This window comes from Haliaeetus albicilla, chromosome 5 (genome assembly GCF_947461875.1).
Source record: "Haliaeetus albicilla chromosome 5, bHalAlb1.1, whole genome shotgun sequence".
Classification (NCBI taxonomy): Eukaryota; Metazoa; Chordata; class Aves; order Accipitriformes; family Accipitridae; genus Haliaeetus; species Haliaeetus albicilla.
Genome location: NC_091487.1, coordinates 4,069,267 through 4,095,424, shown reverse-complemented (window position 1 = coordinate 4,095,424; position 26,158 = coordinate 4,069,267). Strand labels below are relative to the sequence as shown.

At 51.6% G+C, this 26,158-nt stretch overlaps 1 protein-coding gene across 4 annotated transcripts in view; it reads left to right on the top strand.

Annotated features, from left to right (window-relative positions):
* Window positions 1-9,721: 9,721 nt before the first annotated feature.
* The window catches only part of FERMT2 (FERM domain containing kindlin 2), a 50,078-nt gene continuing 33,641 nt past the window's right edge, over window positions 9,722-26,158 (top strand). For 2 of the 4 annotated variants that reach the window (XM_069783091.1, XM_069783090.1), the window contains exon 1: window positions 9,722-9,998. In XM_069783091.1, coding sequence (XP_069639192.1) covers window positions 9,842-9,998 — 157 coding nt within the window. In that variant the 5' untranslated portion in view covers window positions 9,722-9,841. The remainder of the gene's footprint in view (window positions 9,999-26,158) is intronic. The other 2 variants (XM_069783093.1, XM_069783092.1) reach the window with 1 other exon arrangement.

Here is a 26,158-nt window from a genome sequence, read left to right as displayed (position 1 = left end):
TTTCTGCAGTTTCTTTGCCCTAGTGACTGGGCTTGACTCTTCGCTGTGCTCAGTGCATGAAAGCTGCATCTTTAACTGGGCTGCAAAACATGCAACACAACCTCATCTTGGCCTCTCTGTTCCCCGGGGAGCAGGAGGGCCAAGATGTGACCAACCTGCCATCGTTGCTGATCCATGAGTATCATCCTGCTGCACCTCAGGAGCAATCCCAGACCAGCTTTCTATGGCTCTAGCTGGCAGCAGGGATGAAGGGTCCTGGCCCCGCCTGCCACCTCTCTGCTCCTACCAAGGCTGTGTCACTGGTATTTTTGTTGGCCCATGAGATGGTCTAGCAGCGATGTGCTCTCCATCCTGAGGTCTTGGCCACATGCAGCTGCAAGGACATGAGCAGACGATCATCCTCGTGGTGGGGTTGGGGCATCCTCGGTGCTGGATCCAGCACACAGTGGATCACAGAGATTTACCTGCAAGCAGGGACCGGCCCAAGTCTGTGCATGGCGCTGATTTCAAGCCTATCTTTGGAGAGAATGAAGCTGTTGCTCTTTAGAGCAGGCAGCAGCCCAGCATCCTCCAGTTTAAGCAATGAGCCACCAAAAGTTTTTACTGATCAGAGAAGAAGGGAGAGCCGCACTGGCACAGAGCAGGCGCATAGATCAGGCATGTTTTCTGGCTCAGCTTTAAAAACCTCTGACGATGGTGATTCCCCTCCCTCTGCAGTCCTTCACTCCCTTACACCTAAACAGTCCCCCTGAAAAGCTAACCTGAACCTTTCTCTGGGCAATTTGCCCAATTGCTTTTTGCCTATCCATTGTGGAAACGAGGAACAGAGCATTTCCTCCCTCTTCCACCCCTCCCTCTCAGATAAACCCTCTTTTATCTACCTGAAGATATTATCAGTTGTCTTTCTTTCTCTAGGGTAAACAGCCTGAATTCTTTTAACGTTTCCTCATCGGTCACCCTCCTGTCTCACCACAAACCACTGATGAACTGGGAGCGGGGGTCCCGGCAGGGATCTCATTGAGCTCACCTGTCCCCAGTTTGCGGGGGATGTGGGCTGCGCCAGAAGCCCGTAGGTGCTCGGCAGCACCCTTGGCTGCAGACCACTGTGTGCCTTCTAGGAGCTCACAAGACACCACAATTTCACGTTTCAGTGGGGTTTGGGGATTCCCAACATCTCCCCATGTTGCCCATTCCTGGCCACCTGAGAGCCCACCTCTCCTTCCTACGGGAGCTGCCGATCGCTTCAGACCGCTCTGCTCGGAGGCGAAGTTCATCCCACCCAGCTGATTCAATAACGTCTACCTTATTAAACCACTCCGATCTGCTCTGTCTCTATTTTTCCAGCACTAACTGCATTACCATCCCGCTTGCATCTGACCCTTCCGGGGAAGACTGAAGCTGAAAAAGCATAAAACCATCCAGCTGTCTGGGCACCATTCATCTCCAGCTTCCCCCAGCACAACAGGCTTCCGAATGTGCTCGGCCGCTGCAGGTACATGGGGCATCTCAGGTGTCCAAGAGGAAGTAAAAGGTATTAACCCCTCTCCCTTTAATAGATGCATTTGTTTTCTGCTTGATGTTCCCCCAAATCCCTTTATTCAGCTCAGAAAACTTCAGCACAGCACTGAGAGCCGAAGCTATCCACAGCGGAGATACACAGACGTGGCTGGGAAATCTGAGCCCAGCATCGGCCGGTGCGCTAACCCCCCTGTTTTCTCTGCAGCCTCCCGGTGTTATTTTCCCTGCAAAAGGAAGCGGTTTGCAGTTATTTTTGACCTAAACCTGCACACAGGGGCTGTTGTGCTTTTCCACCGTACCAAACCACTCATGCCATCCCGGACAGCATGATACTGGCTCCAGCAGGGAGCTGCATCCTCAGTGGTTCTAAACCACTGCTGTGCATCCAGCCTCGGCATCTCCATCTGTAAAATGGGAGGAAAAAATTACTGCAGTTGCCTTGGCTGCAGCCATTCGTACCAGGATTTGACCAGGAAAGGCCAGCAAACATCCCAAACCCAGTAAGAGGAGCCAGGATATGCTTGTGTTTGGTTAAAGCAAGACAGAAGAGCAGTGGGGGCCCTGTGGATGCCCAGGTGAAACGGTCATAGGGGACGATGCTGGGTCACTCCCCCTGCACCCACAACCTGGGGTCTGGGGCGAATTCAGGTGATTTGCACAGGATGAAATTGCCCTTGGTATGATGGCTCCATCAGAGCTGTGTGGGCAAATGCCCCCCTGAGGCACACGTGCCCCCGGTGCCCACATCACATCGGTGCCTTTGCTCAGGTGGCTGTTATCAGCCTGGCTTTTGCAGAGCTCTGACGTGCGTCTCGATAAAAACCCTCGTTCGGAGCTCTTTGTTCTCCAGCAGCACATGAGCAAAGGTGGCCAAACCCCAGTGGCTCCATTCTTGGTTCCCTCCTCCAGCCCTCGCAGCTTCCCGCGGCAGGGGTGGGATTTATCAGGAGGCTGTGATTTATAGGAGGGGTGTGATTTAGGGGGCTGCTGCTATTCTTGTTTGGCCTTTGGGGCTTTGCAGCCTTGGGGAACTCCCTGCTCCCTGTGCCAGCATGACTTGCTTTGAGTCCCTTATTCCTGAGGCTTTGGATGCTTCTGGGATCAGACAACGGGAACGAAGCCGTGGTGTTTCTGGGGGGGCCGTGGCTGCTGGCCTCTCCTTCCTTCTGGCTGGGCTTGGGGGCAGCGGGCAGCTCCTCCCTGGGAAGCCTGGGGCCACATGGCTCCTTCTCAGGATGCCACATGAAGGAGACGTGTGGGGTTTTGGGGGCTAATTGGTCCACAAGTGTGTCCCAGCTGCCCACTGGTGTTTGCTGTCCACATTGCGGGGCGATGTCTGGGTTTCCCCATTCACCCCTCAAGCTGCTGCTGTTGTACACCTGGATGTGGGAGATGAAGAATAAAACCCATCTCAGAGCTTCTTTTTGGGGCTGCGGGGTCAGACCAGGACACTGGCACCAAGTGAGTCAGTGGTGCAGCCAACATGGAGTGTCCCAGTACTGGCCAGAGGGGGCAAGTGGTCCAGGCTGGGGTTTCTGGGGTTCCCACAATAAGAAAATAATCCCAGTCCCTTCCCAGCCTCATGTCCCTTGAGCACTGCTGGACAACCAATCTGCAGAGCTGGATTTGCTATTCTATTTCACAATTTGGTGATTTTTGCAGTGCCATGGGGTCAAGCAGTGCCCTTGGGAGCTCATTTTATGCTGAGCAAAATTTTTCACAGGGTGGGGGGATTCAAGCAATGCTTGCAAAGAAAAACTGGTGTGGTGAAACCCCAGACATGGGCAGAACAGGGATCTGCTCTCACTGGACTTTGACCCCCACATGTCTTGAATTCATTTTGACCCCAGTCCAGAGCACATCCATACGGGTGCGAATGGTCCAGCCTGTCTCAAGGGATGCCCTACACCTCTGCAGCCCTCAGGCCCCCTAACAAAGCATGACGGACGAGCTTCACCTCGCTGCTCCCTGTGCTGATAGAGGGAAAACCCACGGGCTGGGAGCCAGTTTCCCCAGACCGTTGGGGAGGGGAGAGCTGGGGCTGGAGAGATAATGGGCAGCATCAGTGCCACGGCTTGGGGTGGAGTGGGGGGTTTGATGCTGAAGCACTTGGTGATGCCAGCCACGGGGCTGCCGCTTTACAGATACACAGGACGGAGGTACGCAGGGTGCTGGGAGCCGTTCTCCTCCCCTCCTTCATGACCTGGGGAGATCTGCAGGGTGCTGGGTGTCAGGATAGGGTGCTTTCCCGCAGCTCTGCTTCCCATCAAGTGGCTGCCCCAAAAGGGCCTGAATAGCAGCTGTGAAAAATTGATGGTGCGAATTGGGAATATTTTTTTTTCGCCCACTGCTTCCCAGTAAATCACTTCCAAATAAACACTTTCCACTATCTGGCTGGCTCTGCAGATGATGGTGTTGGAGCCATCAGATGAATTATTTGGGGATTTTTGGTTTGTCTTCTTGCTGACTAGCAGTGGATAAATGACACTGGGTGTTTCTTCTAACACCGCAGAGTCACCAGCTCCAGGGATGGTGATTGAACATTACGTGACATTTGGGTTTTCTTCGAGCCCCAGCTCCATGGGAGAAATTCAGCCTTCCAGCCTGTACTTTGTATTTGTAAAGGCAAATGAATAGGAGGCCTTCTGGAGGTGGATAAAAGCCAGAACGGGAGTGGCAAAGGCTCAAAAAATCTGATGGACAATAGAAAGTGGTTTAATATGTTGTATATTACAGGAGAAGAGGGGACTTGAGATATTTGAACCTTTGGGCTGGAGTTACCCCCTTTCTCTTGGGCAAGTGCAAATCAGTAGCGTGGTAAAGTACCCTTCAAAGTCACCTTTAGCCAAAAAACTCTACAGACTGATTGTGTTCTGGGCTCATCTCATCAAAACACAGCATTTTCCATCCTGAGTTTCTAGAAGATTAGTTACAATGACTGCTTGCTGACAGCACCATGCAAAGCATCCGGAGCATCCGCAGGAGAGCACCCTCCAGGAGTCGGTGCAAGCAGCCAGGGAAAGCTACGTTTGGGACAGGTATTTGCCAAAAGAATTTGGAAACCTTGGCAGTGGGCTGGATGGAGGCAATGGTCCAATATCGCTGGGGGTCCTGGGGCTGGTTGAAAGACCGATGGGGGGTGGCAGCAGCTGAGAGAGACATGTTCCTGCATCCCTGTGCAGCATTTCTGCCCCATCCTTTACTAAAACTCGGGCTATGCAGAGCAGCGTGATTTGCTGTGCGAGTCACGAGGTGACATTGAGTCCAGGGTGAGGATGATGAGTGGTACCAAACCCATGATCCAGGCGCAGGCGATGCAGAGGAAGACCGGTGAAGAGAGCTGGGTGCTGGGCACGGCTGTTGTGAGACACTCAGGCACCGGGCAGGGAGCTGGAAGGACATTTTGAGCCCTGGGGATGAATCAACTTTTCGGAGAATTTACCTGGGATTGATCCAAATTCTCCATCACATGGCTTCGAGTGTTCAGCTAACAACTCCCTCTGGCTAAAACAGATGTCAAGAGGGTGCTCGAGGACCCACCAGCCCTTTCAGAGAGACACAAAGTTCAAGGACCCTTCTGACCCTGGGGACAACCGGAGAATGATTTGGGGCACGTTGCCTCCTTTCTGGGCCAAGGCAAGAGTCACACTCGGTGGAGGTCACTCCTGGCAGCTGGAAACTTCAGAAGGACACAACCACATGACAGAAAAGAAGGATAAAAGATAAACGACAGCACAGGAATTAATGTCAACAGGAAACTAATGCCTGACACACCGAGTCAGGAGAGGCAGCAGAGTTATTTGTTGTGAAGAGCTGATTGCAGAGGAAGAGGCTGGGAAACAAACCTCCCAGCCTGAGGCTTCAAGAGCTTAATTGACCCCAGTTCCTAGAAAGAAGGTGAAGAGGGGACAGAGAAGAGCCCTGCAGCGGGTTTTGTCCTGTGGCACAAGCCTAGCAGGCTCCGGTGCACCGCGGCTGATGTTAGGCACATGCGGCAAAGAAATGAGATGTGATTTTGTAGCTGTAGGGCAGTGAAACCTTGGCTTGACTTATCAAGGGAGGAGGTAGCTCACTCTGGCTCCGTGTCTCTTATCTGAGCGTAGCTATCTCTTGCAAGCTACGATTTATTCCAGCTGCGGGGATGTATTTTGTAACCTTTGGGCACAGAGGACCAAGCTGGATGGTTATGACAGTCTCGAATCTTGGTCCCTGGCTTCATCCCGTGTGTCCTTGGCCATCAGGAGGAGACATCTGGCCACGTGGCCCTCCTAAGGTCGATGGCTCTCATTTTAGGTAACAATACCCATCTTGGCATCAGCACTCCTTGCCCAGAGCACCCAGCTGCATTGCCACATCAGGTTGCCTGAACTTCCCTTGGGGTAACGAGGACAAACATCCCAACCTGAAGACGTGAGGACTTGAGTCTACAGACCTACAAGTCCTTCCTGGCCCTCAAACTCTATGCAGATAAGCAGTGCTGCCTTGTGTGTTCAACCCTGGCCCCCACATACCCCTCCACCTCCAATACGTGCTGTCATCTCCGTCCTCCCCCACAGCCGGTGGGGAAATCCAAAGACACCACACCAGCTACAAACCTGCCCAGAAAAGGATGCCGAGGTTCCGTTACGGACGGAGCCAAAGATGAGACAAACTCCTGGGAATTCTTCTGACCTCATTCATCAGAAGCAAACATTACATCCAGCTGAGATGATGAGCCTGGAGGTAGGCTAGATGCGAGCAAAGCAGTGGGACTGCATCACCGGAGTTGTGTCCTAGGGGACATAAGCAAATATTATTTTACTGCTGGGCGTGAGGTATGGAGATGCTGAATAATCTTTGCAAGATCCCAAGAGGGAATTACTGCAATCTAGAAAGACTAAACCTCCACATCTCAAGTGCTTCTTCAAGACCTTAATCCCAAATATTATCCATCCTCTCATTACAAGGCTGCTGAACAACTCTATCGTATACCAGGTGATTGCACACTTGTACAATACATATCTGTGACAGCTTCATTACTCCGCATATACATTCAGAAAAATAAAAAAGCCAAGTCACATGGACATTTCCGAAATGACAAAATCAGGGAAGAACGAATGTGACCGGGAATAAACAAGGAAGCGGAGTTACCCAGCATGTTTCCTTTGCCAGGAGCACGACCTTCTCTCTGCTGGGAAATGGTCATTTGTGAAAAGTGAACCGTGGCTACATCCAAAAGACACTCAGAGGTGGAAGGGGATGGAGGCATATGGTGAAAACCATCCAGGTGCTTTGAACCTCTCTCACCTGCTGTTACGGGGGTGCTGGAGATGCGGGAGCAGGCAATAAGTGGTTTGTGCTGGTGTTCAGTTGCTGCCCAAGTTTATTTCCAGCAATTTATTTTTTCAAAGGGACTCAAGTAATGCTCCAAGTCCCCAGTCGCTTAAAGGATGGCTGGAAAGAGCTCAGAGTAAAACTCAGGGAGAAGTAAAGAGCTTGCAAACCCCGTGTGAAGAGGAGCGGTACCAGTGGCAGTGGGTTGTAAGGGAGCACACAGGCAGGGAGGTGTTCGAGACGCAAAAAGTGCCGGGGGAAAAACAAGCATCTGCATTTCTCCTTTTTTGGGTTTTCTTTTGAAACTTTGCCCTTGTTAAGGAAGAAGTTGCAGACGGGGAGTATCGAAACCGGGGTGAACCGGAGGGGTGATGGGGGCCGAGCGGGGGCTGCCCACCACCGGGTCAGAGCACATTGCACTCGGCCACACTGGAGCATTTGAGGAAATGGAGCTTTTGTTTAGATGGAAGTTTGGGGAATTTCTCTGCCTCTGTGTATGGAGACGAGCCGGGTGCTCACCCAAATACACAGGGCAGATTTCCGTGGCCAGTCACCCTGGAAAGAGCCAGTCTGACCGGCTTGCCCACAGCCCCGGAGCAGCCAGGCAGGAAAGCCAGCTGGTTTCAACAACTGCACATAACAGTTTCAAAACCAAAAAAAAAAAAAAAAAGGTCACGAACAAGAAAAGGGGCAAAACGAGTCGAATAAACTCGCGACAGGAAAGGAGCCATTCAGCTTCATCGCTGATTTCCCAAAGATGCCCGTTGAGTCAGTTCATCGGAAAAGCATCCCGGTTTTCCCGGTGCGGGAGCAGAAGGAGCGGCCGGCCGGGAGCTGCGCTGCCGGCAGATCTGGTAGGTATCATCCCTGTCCCGATGGAAGCAGCCGTGCGTTTCGGCACCTTATTTGGCTATTGCTGCTTGCACGGAGTGAGGACTTCTTGCAAACAGTGGGAAGAGCCCCCGGGATGCTTGGCTGCCTCTGACGCAAGAGCCTCGCCGGTGCATTTTTGACCTTGCTTTGCGTCTCGGCCGAGCATTGGAGATCACGCTGCCCGCCTCTCCGCACACCCACCGCCGAGCGGCGGGGCCGGGAGGAAAGGAGAGCCCCCGGGGACGGCGGCACCCAGCCCCGGCCGGGACGGAGAGGGCAGAGAGAGAGGCTTTCCCCATCCTCGGGGGGAAAAGAAACCCCACAAATGGTTTTAGGAGCAGGAGGAACCAGCAGCCCGTAGCTCACGGCGTGCAATCGGTTGTACTGAAAGGGTACGAGCTCCAGCGGAACCGTGTTAGATTGCATCAGCTGGGAACCTCATCCAAACTGTTCGGGTTGAGAGTAACCCTTTCTATTTATTGCCCTATTGTTTCACTCTGGAAGAACACCAAGATACAATCTGTGAAAGCTTTATTGTTACAGACCGGCTTTCCCCTGCCGTCCCAAGCTGCCACCCTGTAAATTATGCCCCAGCCTCCAAGTTTGGGGGGATGAAATGGGGGTTACATTGACAGGGATTAAGGCCCTGGGAGGATTTGGCGGGGGAGGTCATCTGCTGCCCATTCTCCCACTGTTCGGGGCCCCGTTGCCCAATTTCCCTCTGGCAGCATCAGCCACGTTAGCCCAAATCCTCTACGCTGTTTATGGGGAAAATCTGGCTTACCCTGCCCAGAGCGGTTAGAGAAACCTTTTCTTAACGCATATGGGAAAATACAGGAACAGCCCTTTATAAATATCTCCATTATAACAGCAAAAGTGCAAAGGTGGCAAGACTTTATCATCCCCATTAAGAGGTTTTTGTTGCCTTCACGGCGGCAAAGTTCCCGCTGCCGTTCCCAGCACAGGACGCGGGAACGATGCTGGTGCGGAAAGCTCCGGGCTGGCAGAACCGCCCCCGAGGTTGCCAGGGAGGGCACGGCTTTGTTGGGATGCGGCTTCCCATCGCCCGGCACGGTGCGGGACACATCCTGCCCACTGCCACCGGCCACCGCGCTGGACCTCAAACTGCAGCTCCTTCCGCGTGACGGTTTTTCAGGAAGCCCGGTTGCCTTGGCGGGATGTATGTATCATTGGGTGGAGAACTGCAGGAAGCGGATAATTCTTTTTTTTTTTTTTTTTTTTTCTCCATTTGTGCCGGTTCAGACTCTTATTTAGAGACAGTTCCTATTTCCTAGATTCACAGATGATAAGGATGGAGGGAACCGGCACATCGCCCAGCCTCGGCGCGGGCACGGCGCGGGCCGCCGACTGTGATGCGAAGGTAAGGGCTTTGCCTAGCAAGAAATATTTCGCTGATGAATGAGGGGCTTTTAAATGGCCAGTGTTAAAAATAAAAAAAATTAAAAAAAACAAGCCCGAAAACCCGAAAGGCAGCAGAGCGGGCAAGGCTGCGGCGGAAAGGCGCTCAGAGCATCCACGCGTGTTTGGGACACGCAGCTCCCACCGGCCCTAGAGGACGCTCTGCGGGCCGCCCCACGGGTTCCGCACAGAGCACCGGGGGACCGGCACCGGGGAGCAGCAGCGGTTCCACCGGCTGCCCCAGCCGCGCCGAGCCGAGCCGAGCCGAGCCGGGCCGGGCCGGGCCGGGCCGGGCCGGGTCGGGTCGGGTCGGGCCGGGCCGAGGCGCCCCCCCCCGCGAGTCCCGGATGTTGGAGCGGCCCCGCTTGCTCCGTCCTTCGCTTCCATAAAAGGCCAAGGGGCCCGGCGGCGCGGGGCGCGTTTTTCCTTTAATTATTATCCCCCTCCTCCTCCTCCGCCTCCTCCCCCCTCTCGCCGCCCGCCCCTTCTCCTCCCGCAGCGGCTGGGGGGCGGCGGGGCAGCGCTGCACCCCCCCGATCCCGCCCCACCGCGCCCCCATCCCACCCCCAGTCCCGTCCCCACGCACGCACGCACCCCCCCCGCCCCGGGCGCGGAGGTGGGCTGCGCCGAGCCGAGCGGAGCCGAGCGGAGCCGATCGCAGCCGAGCCGTGGCGGGCGGGCGGTGAGGCGCGGCTGGCGGGCGCAGGAGGCCGGGGCCATGGCGCTGGATGGGATCCGCATGCCGGACGGCTGCTACGCCGATGGGACGTGGGAGCTGAGCGTCCATGTCACCGACCTGGGCCGCGACGTCACCCTGCGGGTCACCGGCGAGATCCACATCGGCGGCGTCATGCTGCGCCTCGTCGAGAAGCTCGGTGAGTTCCCCCGGCACCCCCCGGCCGGACCAGCACCCTGCCCCGGCGTCCTCCCAGCACCCTGCCCCAGTACGGCGCTTCAGCACCCTGCCCCAGCTCCCAGCACCCTGCCCCAGTACTGTGCTTCAGCTCCCAGCACCCTGCCCCAGTACTGTGCTTCAGCTCCCAGCACCCTGCCCCAGTACTGTGCTTCAGCTCCCAGCACCCTGCCCCAGTACTGTGCTTCAGCTCCCAGCACCCTGCCCCAGTACTGTGCTTCAGCTCCCAGCACCCTGCCCCAGTACTGTGCTTCAGCTCCCAGCACCCTGCCCCAGTACTGTGCTTCAGCTCCCAGCACCCTGCCCCAGTACTGTGCTTCAGCTCCCAGCACCCTGCCCCAGTACTGTGCTTCAGCTCCCAGCACCCTGCCCCAGTACTCTGCTTTAGCTCCCAGCACCCTGCCCCAGTACTCTGCTTCAGCTCCCAGCACCCTGCCCCAGTACTGTGCTTCAGCTCCCAGCACCCTGCCCCAGTACTCTGCTTTAGCTCCCAGCACCCTGCCCCAGTACTGTGCTTCAGCTCCCAGCACCCTGCCCCAGTACTGTGCTTCAGCTCCCAGCACCCTGCCCCAGTACTGTGCTTCAGCTCCCAGCACCCTGCCCCAGTACTGTGCTTCAGCTCCCAGCACCCTGCCCCAGTACTGTGCTTCAGCTCCCAGCACCCTGCCCCAGTACTCTGCTTCAGCTCCCAGCACCCTGCCCCAGTACTGTGCTTCAGCTCCCAGCACCCTGCCCCAGTACTGTGCTTCAGCTCCCAGCACCCTGCCCCAGTACTGTGCTTCAGCTCCCAGCACCCTGCCCCAGTACTGTGCTTCAGCTCCCAGCACCCTGCCCCAGTACTGTGCTTCAGCTCCCAGCACCCTGCCCCAGTACTGTGCTTCAGCTCCCAGCACCCTGCCCCAGTACTGTGCTTCAGCTCCCAGCACCCTGCCCCAGTACTGTGCTTCAGCTCCCAGCACCCTGCCCCAGTACTGTGCTTCAGCTCCCAGCACCCTGCCCCAGTACTGTGCTTCAGCTCCCAGCACCCTGCCCCAGTACTCTGCTTCAGCTCCCAGCACCCTGCCCCAGTACTCTGCTTTAGCTCCCAGCACCCTGCCCCAGTACTCTGCTTCAGCTCCCAGCACCCTGCCCCAGTACTCTGCTTCAGCTCCCAGCACCCTGCCCCAGTACTGTGCTTCAGCTCCCAGCACCCTGCCCCAGTACTCTGCTTTAGCTCCCAGCACCCTGCCCCAGTACTGTGCTTCAGCTCCCAGCACCCTGCCCCAGTACTGTGCTTCAGCTCCCAGCACCCTGCCCCAGTACTGTGCTTCAGCTCCCACCACCCTGCCCCAGTACTGTGCTTCAGCTCCCAGCACCCAGCCCCAGCACCCACCACCCTGCCCCAGTACTATGCTCCAGCACCCTGTCCCGGTACTGTGCTTCAGCACCCAGCACTCTACTTAGTACCCTGCCTGTCCTAGCACCCTGCCCTGGCACTCAGCACCCCTCCTGCCCTCGCACCCCCTCCCAGCACCCAGCCCACCCCAGCTCCCAGCGCCCAACCTGCCCAGCACCCCATCCCAGCCCCAAGCTGCCCCTCTCCCCCATGCACCCTTACACCCAGCACCCCGGCAGCCCCCACCCAGCACCCTGTTCTGCTGCTTCCTCGCCACTCGGGCCAAAACCAGCCAAACTTTTACACCCCGGGGCTGGTTTGCCCATCATGGGGCCTCAGCCCCCATCCGCCGCCTGCTTTGCACGCAGGATTTTTACGCAGAGCTGGAAAACATCTTCATTTATGGGGTGGGGGGTGGGGGGGAATTTATGGGTGCTCTCCAGTTTACAGAAAAATTTAATTCTGAAGTCGTAGCTGGCACCGTGCTGCTTTGGACAAGGAAAGCGCTTCGAGGGTCCTTTGTGAGCGTGGGGTGATTAACGGGGTGGTGATGGGGGGGCTTGGGACCGGGGACACTGCGGTGTCCGGTGGCTTCGGCTGCACACCTGGACAAAGAGCCCGTTTGTCCGGGACGCGTGGGAACGCGCGGCCGAAGCCGCCAGGACGGTGAAAAGCGAGCACCCCGACCTGCCGGTGGTGGGGAGCTCTGCCCTGCCAAACCTCCCCCTTGTCTTTTTATCAGCTCTTTATGGCTAAGGTGTGTTTACTAACGGTATAGACCGGGCTGATGGCTGTAATTGCTCAAATCAAATATTAATTGCGAGGTCCCCGTGCGTGCCTGCGGCTGTGGGAGTAGCGGAGCTGTCAGCTGCGCCTGCAGGTCCCAGTTTAACACAAAGCCCTTGTGCGGCTTTAAAAATACCATCTTCCACCATGCTTAGGTTTTGATTTACTAATTATCTGAAGTTAAAGGAAGGAAGAGATGGATATAAATATGCTTATTTCAAAAGGAAGCAAGCGCTCACATCAGAGGGTCTCGTGCTGGAGATAGCCTTGACTCTCCGAAAACTTTTTTTTTCTTTTTTTTTGTTGTTGTTGTTATTTTTATGCTGGAGCTGCAGAAAGATTTGCTGAAGTTGAGCACTCAGTAGCTAGGGAAAAAAAATAACGGCTTTCTAGAAATGATAAAAAAATCAACCCATTGATCACAAATGAATAAGGGATGCTCCCTTCGGTTTTGAGCTGTGCTGGGTGTCGGGGCTGGCAGATGCCGAAGCAGAGCCGGGGCCGACTTGTGTGCCGAAAGCCGGGCGCGTGCACGGGGACAGAACCCAGCGAGGACCTAAATTAGCGCTTGACGTAATGCGTCCCCTAAATGTGTTTGCTCGGATCCTCTCCACTTGTTAAATTAGGGATTGTATTAGAGGGAAGGAATGCAGCGGCCGCAGTGCCGGCCCCGGCGGGGGGAGCAGGGATGGTGTTCCCCTGGGAGCTCAGCCCCAATGCCCACCTCCCTGGGACGGTCAAGACCCACGGATATCTCCGGCTGTTGCCTTCCTTTTCCCCTTGGCTTTTGTCGCCGAGCCAAGCTATACGTATTTAGTTCCTTTTAATCTTCCTGCGTGTCAGCTCTTCCAGCCCTCTCATTATTTTTATGGCTCCTCTTTGAGCTCCTGCCAGTTTATCAGGGTCGGGTTTAGCAGAGCGGGGTGGGACAGGACTCGCTCCTCGGCCTCATGTGCCTCCTCAATGCCCTCCTTCATCCAGCCTCTGCTGTTGCTTCGTCTCAAGATCCATGAATTTTGCAATTTTTCCGCGTTGAAACCCTTTTCCTGCATTTTTAACCTGTCCCTCCCCGTCGTTCCTCTGTCCCTGCCAGTGTTCGTTTCCCTTTTTTAACAACTCCCAGCGTTAAAAGAATTATTCGTCTTTTGCAAAGCAGATTTCTTACTGTCAGTTTTAAGGAAATGCCTTCAAAATAAAATTTCCTTGCAGCTCTGGGTTCCCCTATGGACTGCTCTGCTTGCGTATCGTGGGGGGAGGAAGGAAGGGGGGGGCTGTGCCTTGGGCAGGGGTTTGCTGGCTCCATCCTTTGGGACAAACCTCCTGTGGACTTCTTCGTGCTGCCAGAGGGCAGGGAAAGGAGATTTCTGTGGCCTGCACGGAGTTTCAGTGAAGTTTAGGGCATCGCTGTGAATTTGCAGCAGAGCGGTCCTGGTCTCATTGTAGGATGCTGGTAGAAGCTCTTCAACCATTAGTGAGCAGGGGGGAAAAAAGCCTTCCCTCCTCCCAGCAGCAAGGAGAGCTTGGGAAAGGGAAAAATCTAGATTTACATTAGTATTTTCTGATGTCTGTAGGAGAAAATTATCGCAATAAATAGCCCTTTGCCTTGGAGAGGGCTGGGGTGCATGGGGGACACGTGTTGGGGTACCATGCTCAGAGCAGGAACGCCAGAAGGTTTTTTGTCCCTAATTGTAAGACTGCAGGTATCAGTAAATCTTGTTGATTCGGTCCTTGCCTGCGCAGAGTGGTTGTGGTCGGACTATTTGGGAATAGGCAATTAAAATCTGTCACTAATGCAGGCAGGGATTGGAAGAAACCCAAGCAGCAGATAGGGATTCTGGTTACTCAAGTGAATTGCAATGACCTGTTCGCTCCCCTGTTATTTATCACCGCACTGGATTAAGCCACTTTGTTAATTGAGCCATGCCGTGTGCTTGGCAGTCATCTCTGAAAAATAGGCAAAAAACTGCTGAGGTTTTAAGAGCAATAGTATTTAGATGGTCCGTGCGGGTTAGGGTCTGTACTGGAAACTCCTGGTGCTCACCCAGGGTTTTTTAGGAATTTTGCCATTATTGACTTACAAACAAAAAAATGAGGCTTAAAATCACTGGGAGCAGAGGAAGGAAGGAAGTGAACGCAAGTTATTGTTGTTGTCAACTTAAGGCTGTTTTAAACACATGCAAGAAAAAAAGAACATGCTTTTTTGAAATGCACCTGGGAGGAGCTTTGTGGGATATATGTTAAACACAGGATTGTGTTTGGGGGATGCTCTGTACGGTAGTGGGATTAAAAGAAGAGCTGACAGAAACAGGGAAGGGGGACAAATGGTGGCTGGCAGAGGAATGGCTTAAGACAGATGACCTAAATGTGCAGCGAGCAGATTCAGAAAGTCCATGGATAGAAGTTCTGCAATGGAAATGCAGATTTCTCTCTAGGTGTCTTTGACAGGCAGTATGTGTGTGGCAGCCAGCTCCAGCTGCAGGGGCTCGCTGGGAGCACTGGGGGAGGACTGAGCACCTTTAGGGGTTTGTACCTGAAGAAAAGAGATAAGTGAATGAAAAAAACCCCCCAAAACAGCTGGGTTTGGAATTACAGCAGTCCTTCTAGACCAAAAGTCGTTGCTGCCAAGGCAGGAGGATGGCTCGAGGTGCTGCCCCGCGGCGTGGTGGCATCCCCATTTTATTGAGCCAGGATGGATGCGCACGCTGCGCCGGGGATAAACGTCAAAGCAAGCCCCCTGCCCTCCATAGAGAGTGGCTGATAACGGCAGGCAGTGATGACATCTTCTAAGGCCTTGGGTTTTTTTGTGAATCACTTCTTCGATAAGGGTTTGGGCAACTGGTTTAAACTCCATTGTTACCCCTTGGCAGCTCCTCCACTATCTCCTCTTTATCACTTGGGAGGAGGTGGGATGTCACCTGAGGACTGGCGCAGGAGTTGTCACATGCAAAGTGTTTTGTTTAGGTGACATAGCACATCGTAGCACATCAAGCTCTTTCTTTTGCTGGTTTTAGCCTGCAAATGTGTCTGGGATTCACCCCAGGGGCTCTGTTCACCATCAGATGGACTCTGCCCATGTTTCCTTGCCAATGACTTCAGCTGTACTCTTTGCAAGATCTATTGAAAGTATTAGTGTTCTCCCTGTAAAGTCTCTTTTTCTTAATGGACCCCTTAAAGGGTTATGAATAAAATACCAAGAAAGTGCAGCGTCATTGATTTCCCCAGGTTTGCGTTTGAGGTTTTGCAGTGCTTATAAATGCTCCGAGCCGTCATGAGACTTGCTGGGGAAATACTTTGCCTTGAAACTGGAATGAACTCTGAAACAGCTTAAGGCTGTGTAAGAGAAATGCAGAGTCCTTGCCCCAGCCCATTTCTGTTGCAAACACAAGGCAGGATGAGTCTGCAGTGCTGTCTTGCAGGTGACTTGCTCCTTTTGCTTTGGACTTCTCCAAGGAGACTTGGGTAGGGGCTCACTAGGTGACCAGGTGTGCTTTGCTGTTAGAGGAGGCAAGAGAAATGGTTGGAGGCTAAAGAGAAATAAAGGAAGGGTTTTTATTGTAGCCACGCTTTCCAAAACTACTTACCTGAGCATCAGTGCTTGGTGCCTGGAGTACAGTCGGGGCATTTCCATGCCGCCAGGATGACAGCCCAGCATCTTCATTTGCAAGATCTGCAGATACTCGTCTGGCCGTCAGTCGTCGGTCGAGATGAGAAGGATGTTTTGCTTCAAAATCAGCTCTCGGTCACTCTTCAGTATTGCTTTTCAAGTGCGTGGCGTTCACGGGAGGACTCTGAGTGCCATTTAATACGCCGGCAGGCTTGCGAGAAGCTGTTTGTATTCCCTTTGAGGCGGGGTGGTGAGCGGTTGTCTCAAATAACGTGATAAATGGTGGCGGTGTTTGCTGCCCAGGGCAGCTCGGGCTGCTGCGGTTTGGGCAAGCAGGAGTCCTCCGACGTTCCGCACTGACCCCGCTCCAGATTTCCCTCGGAAACCTCATCCCAGGCTTTTAAACAGCAAAACTTGCCCAGCCAGCGGGAGGTGGGATGGTGAGCACAGAGGCTGGTGGGGGGGGATCTGGCATGCTGCTGAGCACAGAAGTCCTCCTGCTCCAGAAACAGGCAGGGTTTTGGGGCATTTTGAGGCAAAAGTGGTACCCTGGAGGCTGCCGGCTGCTGCCCAGCAGAGATGCTCCAGGCACAGATGCTCCCGCTTCAGCAGCATCTTCAAGGAGACCAAGGGAGCTGCTAATGCACCCCACATTTACATATTGCCACTTGATTAATATCTTTGCTAGTGACCTGTGCTGAATCCTTGTCCTCTGAATAACACCTTTTTAATGACATTTAAGTGAGAATATGCAAGTGCCTATTAACACAGACACTCTCCGGCCATGCACATTGATCTGTGCGGGGCTGGCTCTTTACATCCAGCTTTTGACTCCAGGAAGCTTCTACGCAGGCTCACACCAAATTGCAGGATCATGGCTCAAATAATGTTCTCTTTGTTAGCCTAAGTGGAATATTCATCTGAACTGCCAATGACCAGAGGAATTTGGGGTGGGGGGTAGGTAAAAACATGTGCAGGCAGCTCCAAGCTGCGGTCAGGGCAATTAATATGTCTACCCAGAGTGGCAATGACTCTTTGGAAGCGCCCCCTCCCAAAATTTGAATTTTTAAATTTTATTTTTATTTAGTTTTTTGGGTTTTTTTTCACTGCGAGCCATCTGCTTTGGCTTGAAAGAGCCTGGCCGATGACACAGATCCTGGTCGGAGGGGGAAGAGAGCGGGGCAGGAGGCGACAGCGGCGTTCCCGCGAATACCAGAGCCTGGGTTTGTTGTACCACAGACAGGAAATTGTTGGGTTTGCTGCTCCCACCCAGCCCAAATCAGTAGTTTCCTCTTCCAGCTCTGTCAGGTTTCGATATGACGTAAGGCGCACGGGGAAGCCGGCGTGGGGAGCTGCACTCGCGTCACTCTTGCAGACCAGGTGGGATCTTGGAGACTTCCAGTTTCGGGTAAAACATGACTCAATTTGGACAACAGGTTGAGAACAGCATTGGGAGGGGAAGCAAACAGGCACACCAGCAATTGCATAAACCTTCCCCTTTATAATTTCGGGTAGTTTTTAGCTTGCAAAGCAACTAGACAGCAACCAAAAATTCATCTTGCCAATTACTAGATTTTAAATCTCTTACCAGCTGATTATACATGTTTGGTGGCTGTTTTCTGTTTTTTTCCCCTCCTCCCTGCAGGCATATGTACTTTTGGAAGGGTTAATTGCCGAAACTCCAAATTCAATTAGAAAGTCTGCATTTTATGAAATTGCCTGGAAGGAGCTATATCGCTGTCTTGCTGAGCTTCCCTTCCTTGCTGATAATACACAGGGCTTTGCTTGACACAACGTCCTGTTTGAGAGCTGTCTGCAGCAGGAATTGTCCTTGCTGCCACCCCCCATGTCCTGCTCTACAGCTTTTGTGCCTGAGCTTGGTTGCCTGATGGGTGAGGTGGATCCAAGCTCAAGGTTAAAGGTCTTAAAGCCCTTTAAAGGTGTGTTGCGTGCATCAATGAGCTTGGGCTAACTGATGCAGAAATAAATAAAAATGGTGGGGTTTCATCCCCTCCCCGTGGCATCTCCCCGTGGCTCTGCAAAGGAGCGAGGGCAGAGACCAGCTTCACCCCAAATCTTGCTTTGCCCCAGGAGGTCATCCCAAAAAGTGTGCAAGGGAAGGCTGGTGGCACGCGGAGGACTTTTGGCTGCTGTCGCTGCTGGGGAGGGACGAGGCTCCCTTCCTTTATCCTCTGCCCGGAGGGATGCACTTGGGGTGAAACCTGGAAGGTTTGGTGTCTTTCTCCTGCAGACCAGGATCCCACCCGGTCTGCAAGAGAGGGACCAACACCAGCTTACAGGTTTGGTGTGGGATGAGGCTGCCAGAGGCATCGCGACAGTTACAGACCTCGCTTTCCAGGGGTTTAAGCTTTTATCGGAGAATAACCATCATTAAGGCACGCTTGGGGAATTGCCTGGTGAGACTGAAGCTACAGGTGAGAGGTTGGGAATTCAGGGTTGCCCGGTCCTCCTTTATCCGCCATACGCATCCATCCCGCCGAACGTCCTCTGGCTCCGTTATCAGGTATGATGTCTTTTTGGCAGGGACCGGCTCTTTTTTTGCCTTGCATGTTCATTGGGGATGAGTCAGGATTGCAGGCTGCTGGAACCGTCACCCTGGGGCACTTTGTCTTTTTGGTGAGGGAAGGGAAGTGTGATACTGGGCTGGAGGGTGAGGGAGCGCCGGGGCTGGTAGTCAAGGCAGTTGAGTGCTCCCTGGAGAAGTGGTTTTCCTTCCTTCCTTCCTTCCTTCCTTCCTTCCTTCCTCTGCTGCTGTGTTTCTGTCCAATGCTTCCTATTTTGTGCTGGATGAATCATGGAAACCGCAGTCCTTAATTGAGTTTTCTGCCATTTCTCGTGATTCCATGGGAGGCAGGGAGCAGCCAGTGAAAGCCTCCTCTGGAGGGGTGCTTGATGACTGGGGGGAAACACTCGGCAAAATCAGGTTGTAAAGAACCCGTTTTAAATAAAATAAAATAAAAAAAATCCACCCTTGCTTTCCTTTATTCCCTCCCATAGAAAAATGAGCAAGCCAAATTGCTCCGGGGTGCTGATGCAAGGATTTAAAGCAAGTCTGCACTGCATTTGCAAAAAAGACCTTCCTGAGCTGATCAGTGCTTATTAGCATGGGGGTGTTGGGGAGCCAAGGTGGCCCTGGCTTTTGGCCCCTCCAGAGAGTTTCCTGACATTTCAGCTGGGTTCAGCATGGCTGCAAAACTGCGTTCCCTGCTCAGGGGTTTAAACGGGGTTGGGTATGGCTCTACTTCACAGGGGAGCAGCTCAGAGAAACCCATAGACCTCCAGATGCAATAGATGCTGAGAAATAAAACAGATTTTATTTTATGTATATATATATATGTATAATAAACTTATGCATAAGACCATAATAAATGTACGTAGGTACCTCTAGGGCAAACACCATATGCTTGGTTCACAGCTTGTGGTACAGATTGCCTGTGCCTCTTGCATTTGTGGGATAGCATGAGAGGTGTAAAGCAAATTTAAAGGGGGTTTTGCTGTTCTTTCTGCAGGTGAGTGGCATCTGTTCAGGGCAAAGGTGCTTGTCAGTGTGGCCAGCACTGAGATAAATCATTTCAGCCCTAGGAGGAGGAGGAGGAGGAGGAGGAGTATTTGTGTTTCAGTACTAGCAGTGTAAGTACTAGATACTGCTGTGGCATCTTAATGAATTAAATTTCCAAGTGCTAGTTGAGTAATCCTATTAACACTGAAAAGAGCTTCCTTCCTAGAGTTTACTTTAGAAAAAAAGTAACTTTCAGGCTTGTCGGGATTTGCTCTTCCCTCTGAAGCCTGCGTGCGGACCTGGCTCCAGCAGAGATGCTAGAAAACTCAGCATCCCGCGGATCGAGCGTGGAGGAGCAAAGCCCTGCGCTGCCAGGAGCAGCGTTTTGGGGGGCATTTGGGTTCGGTGTATCAGCCTCGTGCTTTTGCAAAGATGCTCATTGATGGTGTGGGCTTGTAGAATGTCCCTGCTCCGCGCGTGGATTATAAAACAAAACTAGTGATTTAGAAACCAAGCGGTAAAATTTCACAGGGGCCGTGCCGCGTTGCTGGGCTGTGTAGGCGGTGGGTTCTTCAGGGGAGGGTGGTGGTTTCGCGCAAAAAAAAAAGATTGACCGCTGCATTTTTTTGTCACCTCTTCGGTCCTTCAGTTCCCATCCCTGCCCCGTTGAGACGTGGGCTTGCCCTTGTAAACCTCACTTACAAACCCCATAAAAGGACAGTTCTTTTTCCAGCAGTGCAGCAGCACGTTCCCTCATTAGCAGAAGACACTCCATAATTTTTCTGAGCAAGGACACATTGCACATCTGCATTCAGCGTTGTGTCCTGATGTGCTCAGTGTCCCCCACGGGTTTTGGGTGTTGTTTTTTTTTCTCCTCCGTTTTTTTCATTGCTCTTGAATAGCTCTCTGCGACTACACAGCGTGCTTTGACGTCAGGATTTCGCAGCGGTGAACCATGCGTGTCCCCTGGCACGCCGGGACAAGAGGGAGGTCTCCTGCGCTCGGTCGCGCTCACGGGAATCACAGCGTTGGGAACAAGGCTGCTTTTGTCTGCCTTTTTTATTTTTTTTATTTTTTTTTTATTGAACAAGTCAAACTATTTTTCATGCAAGAAATGTTCTTCTTAGCTTTAAATTCCAGCACAGGTCCACCCTGTTTTGGACACCTCTGTGGGTGTGTGTAGATGTTCTCCCGAACATTTGTTCACCTGAAAACGAAGTAGTGGTGATAGTTGCCCTTGGTGGTAAATAGGGGAGAACTGGGAAACAGGGAAGAATTCGAGGTACTACTTTGCATTCACCAGTGGGTAAAAGCCCTTCCACAGGTGGTTGCTGCAGAGTGGTTGCTGCAGAGTGGCTGCTGTACACTATATTTTTCACAGCATGTGTCAGATACATATGGGGCATGCGATTAAAACCCCCTATTAAGTCTCATTAGTACCAAGAGCATCAGATTGCCATGGCTACAGCTTTATTACAGCAGTCTGATAATAATTTTATAGGATGTTTATCTCTGTGTTTCAAAGTATAATTTTTCAAGTGTGACCAGAGGCTGGAAGGACTTTTGCTCCATTTTGAACTTTGCTCTGCAATTAAATCCCCGTTGGGGGGTGGAGGGGAGTCTACTCCAGTGCGCACCATACCCCAAAAGACTTAAATCTGTACGAAAATATAGATTCTGCCCCAAGACAGCGACCGTGTCGCACAGCAAAACACATCAGCATTTCTCTTGGACTCAAAATAAGTGAAAACAGCTCTGTTTTTAATTTTTTTTCCATAATTGTCCTAGAAGGAGTGGCTTTGGCATGCTTAAAGGAATCTGGGTTTAAAGAGGTTGGTGCAAGCAGCGAGGAGGCTATGTCCCATCCCTCCCCGTAGGGAGCAAAGTGTTCAGCTACATAGATTTACGTCTATGTGTGTATATACATATATACACCCATAAAATATAAATATATAAACACACACATAGGTGTGTGTTTATTTATACTTATTATATAAGTATAAATATATATATTTAAAAAAATCTGGCTTTTTTTTTTTTTTTTTTGCCTTAATTTGACCGCAACGATGTTAGCCCAAAATGAGCTAGTCAGCTCGCTGGTATTGTAGGGTCACAGAGCAGCCTGGGCACATCTATCTCATGAAATCCCAATCCCTGCACTGACTGGGAGGATCTTTCAAAAGCAAGCGATGATCTTGCAGCCGTCCCCAGCAAACCGCGTGGGTCTGGATCCGATCTGCTGAGATGCAGAAGCTGATCCCTGCACCAGCATCTGCAGGTGGGGGAAGGAAACGCAGCAGTGTTTAATGGTTGTGTCAGTAGTTTCTGAAAAGTAAATAATATTAATGACCACGAGAGCAGGTGCTGGCTGGAGCGGGACCTTCAGCAGCGTTCTTGGCTGTAAAACGCTTCTTTATTCTTGCTCTTCCCCAGCGCCTCTGTCCTGCTCCATGCACCTGATTAGATGTTTTTTGGTACTTCTGAATGTTTTGGGAACATTTGCAAGATTCTCTGATTTTTTTTTAGTGATGTGAAGATATGCCTTTAGACCTCATTGACACATACAGCTTGATAGCACGTGGAAAAGGAAAACCTACCAAAGCAACCACGCGAGGTTGTGTGCAAGGATTTTTGGTGGTGTTTTTTTATTTTTCCTCCCATCTTTTTTTCCTTGTAGTCTTAAATTGCCCTCCTGTTCAAGTTTTTAAATACTTCTGCCTTGCTTTCCGTGCACGGTGGCCATGCGGTGCATCCCGAGGGGACAGGAGGGCGGAGGAGAGGGTGCATCCCTTCCCAGCAAGCTGGCCCAGGACACACGAGGCACTCCCCAGCTATTTATTGCTGGAGGTCTCTTTTCCTTTGAAGGAGTTTTTCTTCTCCCTGGCTTCCCAAGAGGGGTGTGGAACCAGCCAACACCCAGCCTCTGGCTTGGAGAGCCCCTGGCCGCTCCTTGGGGCTTGCGAGCCCTGGATTAATGTGTTATCAGCAGGTATTTGAGTTTAAAGGTATTTTAATCTCCCAACTGCCTCTCAAGCTGCCTGCAGTCAGGGTTTTAAACATGCTGTCCCCATCTATTTTTTTCAGTAAAGTGTGTATTGCCTATTACTTTAAAAAAAAAGAAATGCAACCCACTTTTTTTTCCTTCCATCCAACCTCGAACAATTTCGGCCCATCTGCACCAAACTCATTGAAAAGCTGGAAAGTTGGGGTTTTTTTTCTCAGTAGATTACCAAGTACAAAAATCACTTTTTGCAAGAGGAAATGCTTGGCCTGTGAGTTGGTTTCAGTCCTTGCACTGTATCTTTTATGTATAGCATTTATATATATATGTGTATAGCATTTATATATATGTGTGTGTGTATAAACGTGTGTATATATGACACATATATGTCTATATATATTTTATATATGTGTGTATATATATGATGTAAGTGTGTATATATGTGCATTTATATGCATAATATATTTATATATATATATGGAGCAATTTGAGGTATTGTGTGGGTAATGGAAAGGCGTTTTGCTTCCTCAGCTTCCCGAGCGTGACTAGACCAGAGCAAGAATAATCATCATTAAAGGCACCCCTGGTGCACACTCACCACTGGGGAAGAGCCAGGATGGGGGAGGGCTGCTGTGCTAATTCTTCTCCTATGGAAAAACAACCAGTGGGATGGATGGGCTTTGGTTCTGCTGTGTTTTGTACCAGAGGAGGATGGTCCTTCCATATTGCTCCCTCGGGAAGGCTGAAGACTTGAATCTGTTGCTCCAAAAGCCGTGACTTATAATTAAGAAATGAACTGAAACCTCTGCTTTGGCTGCATCCGCTGCCCCTCCTAAGGTGAAGAGTATCACAGGGAAACCAGCTTCAGCTGCAAATCTTTGTTTCCAAAAATCAGACAAAAAACGACAATGCAAACCAGACAGGCTTGCAGAAGTTCCCTGCATACCTACTCAAGCTTATGCAGGAGCTTTTTAATAATCTGCCTCCAATGTTAAGGTGATAGAAGAGTTTGTAGGCTCTTTGCTGTCTGATGGATTGAATCAGGGATGTGTGTGTGCTACCCCACAGGAGCCTTTCCCAGAGGTGGAGACCACCACTGCTGGAGTTGCCTGCTCTCCAAATATCCATCTAGTAGGGTTTAACCGTGTGCTGGGGTTGGGGTGGGGGAAAAAAAAGAGGTTTATTTGGTCGTATCAGGGCTCCATTGTCCTGGGCGGTGCACGGAAGGAGAGCCCATCTGCAATAGGGGATATCCCGAAATAACAAGGCAAATACAGTGTTTATGTAACGCCGGAGACTTGTATACTATTGCTAGTAAGTCATAAGCTCACACAGACACCCTGCCAAGTAATGCTTCTGAAGAAAGGAGGTTCAACAGCTGCTGCAGAAGCAGAGCAGAAAAGGGACTTTTAAAATCCACAGGTCGGCAGAGGGAAAGCATTTGGAGCAGCCAGCTCCTGGGATAAACGGGCCGTCAGGCAGAATGGATGGGGCTGCCTCGATCTGCTTTGCACTTCACCAAAATTCAGCTTTGTTGCTTAAATGGTAATTGTGTATGTGTGTATCTGTGCCATAGCAAGCCCAGAACTAAAATACGCTTTGTATGCATCTCAATTAAGACTTCCTTTCTGCTACTTGAATTCTAGATGTGAATTTAGTGGTAGCTGTGGGAATAAAAATCTGCAATTGTAATTACGCTGGACAAGCTGGTGTGAGGTGGCTGCGGTCAGGCACCGGCGTGCATTGAAAGCTAAGGATGTTTAAGGATTAAAACACTTTATTGAGCAGCCCTTCACCTCGTCTCATAATGTTCTGTCCTCGCAGAGGTCTCTGCAGCCGTCTGGGTGATTTAAGGCGCCTCTTGCATTTGCAGGACCGTCTGAACAGCTTTTCAAGGTGAACAGCACGCTTGCTCCGTGGGCTTTGCTGTACAAAATGTCCTCAGCATCACCCGTACTGCCTCTCTGCCTCTTGGCACGGGTTTGGGAGGCAAATGCAAAACCAGGATTTTCCTCAAAAAAAATCCCACAGCCGGGTGCCCCAGCCCTGCCAGGCTCCCAGCCACTGAGGTTTCTGTTCAGGCTGTGCGGGGAGGTGGAGGGAGCGGGGATTATTTTTGATGCCGGGAAGGAAGCGCCGTGCTTCCCTTTCCCGTGGGTGCTGCTGCTGGGTTTGGGCTCCCGGAGCTCCCTGTCCCCAAGCCGTGCTCCAGCTGATGCTGACGGCTCCAGTCTCTGCATCTCCGCAGCTTTCACCTGGCGAGTTCCTTGCCTGGAAGGGGAGCATCGGTGGCAAGGATTTGCTCTGACCCTAGCAGATGTGTGCAGCTCATTTCCAGGGATCCCTCTGTGCTCTCCTTTGCCCGAGACGACTATGGTGGGAGGATGCTTTTTTATTGCACTGAGGACACCAAAGTCCTGGTGGCTCTGGCGTTCCCGCCGTGCCATACACAGGAATCAGCCTGATTTAGACTAATATGGGTGGATTTTCCCATCCCACTGAACAAGCCTGTTTCTTTTCCTGTTTGCTTTGAGATGCTGATGAACACTTGCCGGCTCTGACCATTTCTGCTTCTCTGTGTGACAGCATTGCCGTAAGGCTGGTACCCTTCGTGGCTGGAAATGGCAGCTGAGGGATGCGCAAGGAGCATTTAACAGCTCGGAGGAGCTTCTGGATCTGCAAACGGCTCCGCTAAGATTTGCAGCGTGGTTTTGGACCTGCAGTAACCTTTTGAATTCGAGGTCTGGGATCTCTAAAATGAGTTTGCAGGGCTTGGAGACCTAACAGGGCTCTGATAAATATGAAACGGCCGGTTCTGCGACCGACAGTAGGAAATAGGAAAAGACTGAGCCGAAATAATAAGCCTTGTCGTAAAGCTGGAACCCCGACAAATCAGTAACTCGTGAATTGGGACCCTGGTGAAGATTTATAAACCTTTGATCAGATTTAACCAGGTGGTTGGCATTCCCCAGTGTGCAAGGATTGCTCCAAGCCCTGGGTCGTACCCGCTGCCTTGCAAAGCACCAAAGGTTTCTTGTCAACGTGTTAGTGTTAAACTCAACATCGCAAGTCAGCTGCTAAACATTTGCCAAGCTCTTTTATATATAACTACCCCGTGGGGCAGCCACAAACCTTTACCTTTTTGGCCATAGCCAACATCTCACTGTTAATTCAAAGTGTTAATTACTCTCAGGCCGCAAGACGATGCTGTGCATATTCGTGCCATGGCCTGAAAGGTTAATCTGCAGCGTAAACCCAAATCCCCTTCTCTTAGTGATTCAAAATGCCTTTTTTTTTTTTACCTCCCTCCCAGACTTGCAGTGCCAATTTGTTCAGCTTTCAGTAGGGCAGAAGTTGGACTTCATTACCAGAGTCCATTGTAATGATTTCTCAGATTTTTTTGAGAGTAGCCAAGGCTTGTGCAAGTTTGCATGCTTTTCTATATTTGGTTTTGTTTAATTTGATTGTACAAAGCTGTTGAAAAGTCTAGCTGAACATTTCCACTTTCTGGCTGCATGATTATGCTGTTAGACCAGGAGTTCAAAGGGAAAAAAAGCTTCTGCTGGCTTTTCTCAGTAACCCTGAGATTGAGATCCCATTTTCAGATAGGGACAGAAAAAAGTTTGTTTGTCAAGCTGTTCTCATTTTGATTAAATTCAGATGCGGCTTGTAGGGATAGTCTTCCTGATGTCTGTCCCGGAGTGTGTTCCTCAGTACCTTCAGGCTGTTTGCTGGTGTGTCTCCTGGGTTTGCCTCCGGCTTTCTGTTTGGTGCCCTGCAATGCATGAGCATCGCTGCCGAAGGATGGAGAAAGGACCTGTTGCGATAAATATCAG